This window comes from Calidris pugnax, unplaced genomic scaffold, assembly GCF_001431845.1.
Source record: "Calidris pugnax isolate Ruff unplaced genomic scaffold, ASM143184v1 scaffold27, whole genome shotgun sequence".
NCBI classification, from domain to species: Eukaryota; Metazoa; Chordata; class Aves; order Charadriiformes; family Scolopacidae; genus Calidris; species Calidris pugnax.
This window is the reverse complement of record NW_015090893.1, coordinates 8956794-8967044: the sequence shown is the minus strand read 5'-3', so window position 1 is coordinate 8967044 and position 10251 is coordinate 8956794. Positions and strand designations below refer to the sequence as shown.

Genomic DNA, 10251 nt, shown 5'->3' with positions numbered 1-10251 from the left:
CCCGGCCCCGCTCCCCGCCGTGCCCCGGTAACGGGCAGCACCTCTGCCCCAGCAGAGCGAGGCCTGAGGCCGCGGAGGGTCGGGCATTCCTCCCCGGTCCCGCTACCCCCATCTCCCCCCCCACCTCCTGGGGACCCCCATCCTCGGGTTCCCTCATCCCCAGGGATCGCGGTGAACCGGCCTGGGACCACCCTGCCGGGCTGGGGCTGCTGCAGGCACGGGATGGGGGGGGTGGCCTCCCCCGGTGGGACCCCCCCAGGCTTCCCTGCCCCTGCCTGCACCCCCCGTGCTGGGCACCCTGTGCTGCGGGTGCTGGGGCCTGGCCGGATCCAGACTCTGCTGCAGCCGGTGCAGGATCCCGCAGGGAGCATCTCCCCTCCGCCACCCCATTTCTCCCGGCACCCACCCGCATCTCCCAGCCCCCCCCATCCGGGTGCCATGGGGCTGGCTGGGACTGTTGGCCCCCAGAAACCCCTCCTTGCCCCACTTGGGTGCCTGCGCCATGCGTGGGGGGTGCTGCTAGCACCCTGGGGTGCAGCTCACTGGGCAGAGCCAGGGTGCTGGGCAGCGCTGGGTGCGGGGTCCATGCTGTGTGTGCTGCTCTCCAGCCGGAGTGCGTGTTGTGCACCCACTGCTCAGCCCGGGGGGCAGCCAGCACCCAGCTGGGGGCACCCAGCACCCAGCAGGGACCCCCACCGTTCTCTAGCCGGGTCCCTGCTCTCGGGGCAGGGCTGGATGCCCCCTGGGATGTGTGACCCTGCTCAAATCCCTCTCCCCTCCCCTCCCCTCTCCGCCAGCCTCAGGTCTCCGGGGAGCCCCGTGGTCCCGCCGCCAGCCCAAGGGCGCCGTGGGCGAGTGCGGTGCATGTTGCTGGCCAGGAGGCAGCTGTCAGCCCTGAGTACATCTCGCTTCCCGGCATCCGCTGCAAAGGAGCCCTCCCTGCCAAAGCTGCTGAGAGCAGCAGAAACGGTTCCCGGGAAGGCGAGCACTGGGGCTGGGCTCCCCCCTCTCCTCCAGTGCTGAGCCCCAGCTGAGCAGCGAGCCCCCGCAATCCCCATCCTTGGGGCTGAACTTGCCCCATCATCCCCAGCCCCTCCATCCCGTGGTCATCAGGGGTGCCCAGCTCTCGGTGCCGGTGGGAGCATCATCCCCGCTGCAGGGCCTGGTGCCTGGGTGCAGGATGAGGAGTGATGCTCGGGGCGCTGCCTTCGGCAGGGGTGATGTGGACCACCCCTGGGTGGTGGCCCAGCCTGGCCGAGCCAGGGGCTGTGAGGACACTGAGCTGGAGCCCGGCCCTGGGCTGGTGCCGAGGGATGCCTTGCTCTCGCCCAGCCGGGATCCCTGTGTTTAGTCTGGGATTCCCTCCGCCCCAGGCCCGGTCCTGGAGGGTCCGAGCGTCCCCTCCCCCTGCCCGGCCCCGCGGAGGCTGCTGGGGCCCATTACTCGATCGGAAAGGAATTTGGTGCTGCTTTCTGAGCACGCCGACTCCCTGGAGCTCCCAGCCACATTGGAAACACATGTGCCCGGGCTGGGGCAAGGCAGGCTGGGGCGATGCTCCCCCCCCTCGACTTCGGCCATGGTGACGGGGGGGCAGGAAGCAGTGGGTTCCCTGCGTGGTGGCACCCACAGGTGCTGGTTTGCCTGCTCTGGTGAGCGATGGGGTTGTGCGAGGGCAGTGGGGCTGCTGTCCCCTTGGTGGGGTGATGGGGGGTCTTTACTGGAGTCCCCTGGCTGCAGGGACCCCTCCTCCCTGGGCTGCTCAGGACATCTCACCCATGGGTGCCACACATGCCCAGAGCCTGGGGGTGGGCAGGGGCTGTATGGGTTGGGTGGAAGGATAAAATTCGGTGAAAGGGGGTGACACATGGGGGTGACACATGATGCTGCCTGCACCCACTCTGCCATGGCTGAGCCCCGCTGCCAGGGCTGGTGGTGACGTTATTGGGCTGTGGGTCCCTGGGGCATCCCTGAGGATGCTACTGGTCCCAGTGTGGCCCCGCTGGAATCTGGACTGGAAACCTTCGGATCCTCCATCCCAGTGTGGGGTCAGGCCGTACCACGCTCGAGGCACGGCTCTGTTCCTGTGGCAGTGCCCAGGTGATGGGACCCTGCCAAGACTCAGCTGCCCTGGGAACACCCCTGGGTGCAGGCAGCAGCACCAGGCTCAGGTGCCACCCTGCCATGGCAGGGGTCCTGGGGAGAAAGAGCTGGTGGTGGGTGCCCCCAGCACCCCCAGGCTCCCCAGGCAGCGACGCTGTGGCTCTGCCCTACTTGTTTTCTCCTCTCTGCAGCCAGCTGCATCCCACCCCTCTGCCTGTGGCTCTGCACTCCTGCAAACTCCTGCTGTCCATCCCCATTCCCGGGGGATCCCAGCAGGTCCCCTGGGCCGGGGTTGCAGTTGCAGGCAGGGGCCCCGGTTGCAGGCAGGGGCTGCATTTGTCACCCTTCCCCGGCGCAGGCATCGCAGATGACGCTTTGCAGCTGCTTTGCCAGCTCCAGGCTGGGATCCGGCGCCGGCTGGGGCGGCCGATTAGCAGGATCGGGATGTGCGGATTAAAGTCAATCTTGTTGGTGCAATTATCTGCGGCTCGCTGCCGGGGGCTCAGGGGGGTGGAGGGTGCCGGGGGGGAGGGAGGCACCCTCTGTGTCAAGCACCCGCCCGCCTTCCCCTTGTTTTTCAGCTCCCAGGGTCCAGCCATGGCCCTGGTTTGTGGAAGGGGGGGCTCTTCCCATCGAGGCCCCCCAAATTCCCATCCCTGAGCCCAGCCTCTGACTGGAAGCTGCGAGCTCGGGTGAGAACGGATCTGTGCGGCACCACGGGGATTTTGGTGCTCCGGGAAGCACCGTGCAGGCGCCGCCAGCAGAATGATGGGCAGAGCCACCCGCCTGCCCACCCCGGTGCAGGGATTTGGGGGGGGAGGAGGGGGGTGTCCAGCACGGGCGGCCCTGGCTTTCCGGGCGCAGCGCGTGACGGTGGCAGGAAGGTTTGGGTGCCTGCCAGGCCCCGGCAGGTCCCCGCTGCCTGCCTGCCTCCCCCGCTCCCCTCCGCTAATCACCTCGTCATCGGGGCGAGCTGCATCCCAGCTGGGATGGGGGGGGGTTGCCATGGTGATGGAGGATGCTGGTTGCCTAGCAACATCCATCCCCTCGCCCACCCGCCTTGGACCGATTTGGCGTGCGTCCTCCCCACCCCCCCCCCAGCTTCACACCCCTGGGGAGGTGCGGGCAGGCGGGGGGTCCTCATGGAGCCCCAGGGGGGCTGGCCAGGGCGAAGCAGGAGCAAGAGGGGGTTTCCCATCCTCCGGGAACGGTTTCCAAGGAACAGTCTCCATGACGGCCCCATCACACCCTGGCGGCACATTGATTTGCTGCTGCTGGTGCTCCAGCGTCCTCCCCCGGCCTGGTGCCTGCCGGGCCAGCAGCTCACGCAGCCGGGCATGTGAGCGTCCCCGAGTTCCCTGCCGGGGCATGGGGCTGTCCCCAAAGCCAGTCGGTAACTGGCGGGGTCAGGGGGGGACAGAGACGGGCGTGCGAGGAGCTGTGAGGCCACTGTGCCTTGTGGCACGGTATGGCAGCCACCTGCTCCCTGTGCCTGAGGGACCCCTCTGTCCCCAACCTTGGGACCCTGCCCCATGGCTGCCAGCCCGCAGGGTAGATGGGGGGGTGGATTAGCCCTGCCCACAGTCCTGCCTGTCCCTTGGTGGTGGCGATGCACAAAGGGTTGGGATGGCTGTGTGGCAGCTTGGGGACACCTGGCCAGTACCCCACTGACCTCAGTGTTAGCAGAGGGGGAGGTGGGGGCATCCCACTCTTTCCCCTGGCCATGGCTCACCCACACTGTCTCCCCAGGGCCCTCTACACATATGAGGATGGCTCCGACGACCTGAAGCTGGCAGCCTCAGGAGGTAAGGTCCTCTGTCCCCGCAGCCAGCTTGACTCTGCCGGCATTGTCCCCAGCACCCATCCCGGTGCTGGGTAGACGTGGGCTGATGGTGCTGTGCCAGGTGGAGGTTTGCTGGAGCTCTCTGGCCACTTTGAGATCCAGAAGGTGATGTATGGCTTCTGCAGCGTCAAGGACCCCCAGGCCGTGCTCCCCAAATATGTCCTCGTCAACTGGGTGAGTGGGGAGGCCGTGCTGGGGAGGTCTGTGCCCACCAGGGCTGCAGTGTTGGCAGGGACATGGCTGGGTGTGAGGGAGGAGCCCATGGCGTGTGTGGGTGCCCCCACAGTCCCGCTGCCCCATGGTGGTCAGTGGGGCTGGTGTCACCCTGCCCGCCCCTTCCTGGCTACCATAGGTGGGCGAGGACGTGCCAGATGCCCGCAAGTGTGCCTGCGCCAGCCATGTGGCCAAGATCGCCGAGTTCTTCCAGGTGGGTGATGCTGGGGAAGGGGATGATGCTGTTGGGGCACTGACCCCTGGTCACTGATGGCTGCTCACCACCCCCGCAGGGTGTGGATGTCATCGTCAATGCCAGCAGCGTGGAGGACATCGACCCGGGGGCCATCGGGCAGCGGCTCTCCAACGGGCTGGCCCGTGTCTCCAGCCCGGTGCTGCACCGCCTGCGGCTGCGGGAGGACGAGAACGCCGAGCCCGTGGTAATGTCCCCCATGGCGGTGACGGCGATGGCGGCGGGCGCGGGGTATCCCTCCCGCCCGGGGCTCCTCCTGTCTGCCGCGATCCGTCGCCCCGTGTGCCACTTACTGTTACTCCCCCCTCGCTGATCCCAGCCCCTCTGCCCTCCACCCCATCCCTCTCCTCCGTGTCCCAGGGCACCACTTACCAGAAAACCGACGCCACCGTGGAGATGAAGCGGCTCAACCGGGAGCAGTTCTGGGAACAAGCCAAGGTGGGCTACGGGACGGGGCAGCCCCCGGGGAGTGGGGTGAGCCACCGGCCAGCTGATGGACAGCCCTGTCCTTCATCTTACCCCCCCTTCCACCTTCCACCAGAAAGAGGAGGAATTGCGTAAGGAGGAAGAGCGGAAAAAAGCCCTGGATGCCCGGCTGCGGTTTGAGCAGGAGCGGATGGAGCAGGAGCGGCTGGAGCAGGAGGAGCGGGAGCGGCGCTACCGGGAGCGGGAGGAGCAGATCGAGGAGCACAGGCACGGCGGGGGGCTGGGGTTCTGGAGGGGGGGGCTGTGTCCCGTGAGATGTGGGAGGGTGGTCACACACACAGAGGATGCTTGTGCACGGGCCGCAAGTGGCTGGGTGGGCGCATGGGTGTTTGTCCCCACCAAGGATGGGGCTGGGAGAGGGCTGGGGGGCAGGGGCTGGCAGGAGCCGGTGCCCAGCCCCTCTCCCGTGCCCCCATCGCAGGCGGAAGCAGCAGAGCATGGAGGCAGAGGAGGCCCGGCAGCGCCTGAAGGAGCAGTCCATCTTCGTAAGTGTGGTGGTGGGCACGGGGACGGGGTCGGAGCCAGAGCTGCCACCCGGTACTGCCCTCCCAGGAATGGCATTTCCCAGCCAGGTCCCCAGGGCACCCCAGGAGGGGTGACACCGTGTGTCTTTCCAGGGGGAGCAGCAAGAGGAGGACGACAGGCAGCAGCTCAGGAAATCGGAGTCGGAAGTGGAGGTGGGTCCAGTGGTGACCATGCCTGGTGCTGTTCCTTGCTCCCCAGCCAGCAGTGCCCACAGCTGGATGGGAACTAAGCCGGGGGGTACCTGGGGGGTGGTCCCACAGCTCCATGGCACCAGGGTGGTGGGTCTCAGCCTCCTGTGTCCCTGCAGGAGGCTGCTGCCATCATCGCTCAGCGGCCCGACAACCCCCGGGACTTCTTCAAGCAGCAGGAGCGGGTGGCATCGGGCAGCAGTGACGCCATCTCACCGGGCAGCCACAGGACAGGTGAGGGACTGGGGGGGCTGCAGGGACCAGGGGGGGCACAGAGAGGCCCAGGGGGTCTGCGGGTTGCGGAGCAGGTGAGTGCAGTGCCACTGGGACTCCCTGCAGCTCAGCACATCTCGGGGCACCAGGGCTGTGATGCTGGGGGGGCCATGTCCCCTCTGCCGTCCCTGGTGCCATGATGGTGGGTGCCAGGGGCACGAGGATGGCAGGGGGTTGTTCTGCTCTGCCGCGCCACCACCACCACCACTGCTGCCACCACCACCACCACCGCACCTTGTGGCCCCTGCTACCGGGGCAGCTTGTCAGGGGCTGGATGCCAGGGGGGAGGTCTTCTGCAAGGGTGGGGTGCACCCTGCTCCCTGCTTGCTCGAGTGTCATCTGCCCACCCATCACAGCATCGTGCCGGCAGCCAGACTGGCAGCATGGTCAGGGTGCAGCTGAGGTGGCACCCAGGGGTCCAGGGGGGTGGCTTGGGAAGGAAACTCTTCCCAAAGGGTCAGATAAAAGGGATAGGAGTCAGTGGAACACGTGTGGGGCACCCCCATGCTGTGCCCACCCCTGGGTCCCCACTGTGGCAGTGCAGGACACCCCACTTTTGGATCAAGGTATTGCCAGCAGGTCTCTGGCCATGACAGGGGGTCTGTCCCTGCAGAGGGATGGCCATGGTGGGGGTGGCCGGGCAGGGGTGCCCCTTGAGCAAGCTGGGCTGCCTCATAGTCTGGGGTCCAGCCCTGGGACTCTCTTTGTGGCTTCAGGGCATGGGCTGGCTGTCCTGGTGGGCACCTCCAGCCATGGGGCCACATGATGGGGCTGCGCTGGGGGTCATGCTGTGGGGGCTGTGCCATGGGGCTGTGCCGTGGGGCTGTGCCAGAGGCTGGGTGGGAACCTGTGATGTGTCTTCTTGCTGTGGGGTCATGCCATGGGTCATGCCATGGGCTGTGCTGTGGGGCTGTGCTGTGGTGTTGTGCCTCGGGGCAGTGCTGTGGGGCCGTGCCATGGGTTGTGCTGTGTGTTGTGGCCAAAGCTGTGGAGCTGTGCCGTGGGTTCATGCTGTGGGGCCGTGCTGTGGGGCCATACTGTGCCTGAGCAGATAGTTGGCCCCATGGCCATCTCTGGCCTCTCTCCCCACCTGGCTACTTAATGCTGCCTCCTGACATTCTGTCCTTCTGTCCTGCTGTCTTTCTGTCCTCGTGTCCCTCCATCCTCCTGTCCTGCTGTCGGTGCTGCCTCCCATCCTGCTGTCCTCCCGTCCCGGTGCCCCAGTGCCCCGGCCCCACCATGGCCGTGCTGAGCAGGGACTGATCCATCTCTTTGCTCTCTCTCTCTCCGTCCGTCTGTCTGTCTGTCTGTCTTTCTCTCGGCAGGTCGTCTGCACTGTCATTTCATAAAGACAGCTGACAGTGGGCCGCCTTCTTCCTCCTCCTCCTCCTCCTCCCCCCCGCGGACCCCTTTCCCCTATATCACCTGCCACCGCACCCCAAATCTCTCCTCTTTCTTCCCATGTAGGTAGCTGGCAGCCCCCGGGTGAGCAGCTCCAGGGGGGCGGAGCCACGGGCGGCTGCCCCACAGCCCACCTCAGCCCCACAGCACACCAGGCCTGGGGGGTGTGAGGACGGAGCCACGGGACCGACAGCGGAGGCAGCGCCCCTTCCATGGGCACCCCGAGAGGGCTGGGCACCCACGTGGGGGCTGTGCCCACACCCCTGGGCACCCTGAATGCCCCGTCTGGGGCTGACCCCACAGCGGGCACCATGCTCCTGGGGCGGGGGGATGCGGCAGGCTGTGCCCGTGGGGCTGGCTGTGCCTGTGGCATGGGGAGGGGGCAGCAGGCAGGCTGTGCCAGTAGGACAGATGGGGACAGGACAGAGCTGTGCCTGGTGAGATGATGCTCTGCTGTGGGATGGAGCAGGCTGTGCCCATGGGATAAAAGGGGGCACAGGGCAAGCTCTGCTCATGGTGGGGCAGGCTATGCCCATGGGGCATGACTGGCTGTGCCCATGGAGGAGAAGGGGACAGGGCAGGCTGTGTCCTGGACCACACAGGAGTGTGCCCATGGGGCAGCAGGGGATGGAAAAGGCTGCGCCCAGCATCGTGAGGGGCTGTGCCCATGGGGCAGAAGGAGCCAGGCAGTGCCTGGGGCTGTATGGGGCTGTGCCCCTTGGCCAGGGGATAGTGGGGCACAGAGCTGTGCCTGCAGAGGAGAGGCTGTGCCAGGGCCCAGCTGGGCGATGCGTGGGCAGGGCTGGCATGTGCCACAGCAGGTACGGGGCTGCCTGTCTCCATACCTGGCAGATGCGGGGGCTGCGGCTGCGTGGGGCTGGTGGGGATGCCTGGGACGTGGGTGGCACAGTGGTTGGCTGCACCCCTGGGTGCCTCTGCCCTGCCACCGCAGGAGGGGACGACGTGGCGGTGGGTACATGGAGACACGCGTTTGACAGCTCGTGGCTGCACTGGCGTGGGGCAGGAGCAGGGGTGGTGGGTGCTGGATCCCCCCTCCCCGACGTGGGCAGCTCCCCCACGCCACCCCCATCTCCCTTGTCCGCAGGCAGCCAGTCGGACTACCGCAAGGCCTCAGCAGCGGGCTGCAGCCCCTGCGAGCCCAGCCCGGCCGCCACGCCGCTGGGCGAGCCGGGCACCCGCGCCTCGGGCCACGAGACGCCGGCAACGCCCAAAGGTGGGCACAGGGCTCCCGCTGCTTGCCCCTGCCTGGGGCTGCCCGGGCACATCCCTGCAGTTCCTGGCAGCGCGTGTCCCCCCCGACCCCGCTGCAGCCCCCTCGCATCCTCTGCAGCCCCTGCTGCAGTGCCCCAATGCTGCAGCCCTGCCGCCCTCCCTTGCATCGCTCAGTGCATCCATGCTGCCCCATCTGCATCCCTTGGTACGGCCCCCGCCGTCTCTGCTGTGTCCCCCAGCGCATCCTCGCCATATCTGCTGCTCCGCGCCGCTGCATCCCCGCCGCCTCTGCTGCATCCCCCTCCCCAGTGCATCCCCGCCGTTGTTGTTGCATCCCTCCTGTCCCCACCGTGTTTTCCAACGCTAGTGCATCCCTGCTGGCTCTGCTGCACTTGCCCCACGCACCCTCCCATCTCCAGTGCATTGCCCCAGCATCCCCGCTATCGCCAGTGCATCCCCCTGCCTCCCTGTACATGCCCTCCGACTCCTCAGCATCACCCCAGCACTCTCTGCTGCATCCCCCCAATGTGACTCTGCCCTATCCCGACCTGACCCCCTCCCCAAAGGATCACCTTGTCCCCTATGGTGCCTGCCATCGGTCCTCTCCCTGTCCAGCCACTCCCACCCATCCCCGCAGCATCTTCCCCATTTCTCCCAGGCCAAAGAACCTCCCCCCCTGCCACCTCCAGCTGCAGCCCCATCCCCGGGTGTCCCCCCAGCCCTTGGATGAGGAAGGGGATCTGTCCCCTCTGACTCCTGTCATCCGTCCCCCTTGCAGACACCCCCAGCCCCAGCACCCAGGAGACTGGGCCAGCCGCCCCGGAGCAGCACTGGCCCTTCCCAGGTCCCGAGGACAAGGCCACTGAGCCCCCTGGGGACGAGCCTGACCCCAGGCCGGCGTGGACAACGGGGGTTGATGCCCTGGGGGACCTGGTGACCCTGGAGCCCACCGAGCCCTCCTCACCACCTGTGGCCGCTGAGCCCCAGCCTGGGGAGACCCCCAACCCCGAGAGCCTCATCGACCTGTGGCAGAGTGACGGGGACACCACCCCCGCTGCCTGGCCCCTGCCTGCCACCCCCGTCCCCGAGGGCCCCCCAGCCACGCTGCCCGACGAGGGGCCCCTGCTGAGCCTGGATGAGCTGCCTGAGCCCCCCGCCACCTTCTGCGACGCAGAGCAGGAGGAGGAGGAGGAGGAGGCAGTGGGCGGAGGGGACCCCCAGCCCCAGGGGCTCAGCTGTCAGCATGCCCCCCAGGAGGACACCCAGGGCCGGGAGACCCCCCCTATCACCAATGGGGAGATGGCCCCCAAGGACGGGACGCCAGGTCGCGGGGAGCAGGTGAGCTTTGCCGGGGGGGTCGGGTGGGAAGGGGGTGTCAGGAGGGTGGTGGAGTGGTCTGGGGGAGAGGTGGGGTGTATCCTGACAGCCTGCACCCACACACCCCCCCTCCCCAGGCCAGCGAGGGCTATTTCAGCCAGTCCCAGGAGGAGGAGGTACCCCCCCCCGAGGAGCCATCGGCCAAAGCCCCCCAGCCTGTCTTCTACAACAAGCCCCCAGGTGAGTGGGGATGATGATGGTGGTGGTGGTGATGGGGCGCTGTCCCATTGTGGGGCACTCCATGTCGCCCTGACATATCCCCCCCCACCCCCTTCATCCTCCCTGTCCCTCAGAGATCGACATCACGTGCTGGGACGCGGACCCCCTGCCCGAGGAAGAGGAGAGCTTCGGGGGGGGCC

The 10251-nt window shown here is 67.6% G+C and overlaps 1 protein-coding gene across 1 annotated transcript; it reads left to right on the top strand.

Moving 5' to 3' along the window:
• Nucleotides 1-3656: 3656 nt before the first annotated feature.
• DBN1 (drebrin 1) lies at nucleotides 3657-10250 on the top strand (the record flags this gene model as incomplete). Its single annotated transcript, XM_014947747.1, has 14 exons — nucleotides 3657-3905; nucleotides 4005-4117; nucleotides 4296-4370; nucleotides 4450-4596; nucleotides 4770-4847; nucleotides 4951-5102; nucleotides 5317-5380; nucleotides 5513-5572; nucleotides 5728-5842; nucleotides 7207-7344; nucleotides 8388-8516; nucleotides 9294-9853; nucleotides 9970-10072; nucleotides 10186-10250. Coding segments are annotated over exons 1-14 (1995 nt in total), but the record flags the coding sequence as incomplete, so codon positions are not given.
• Nucleotide 10251: the final 1 nt, after the last annotated feature.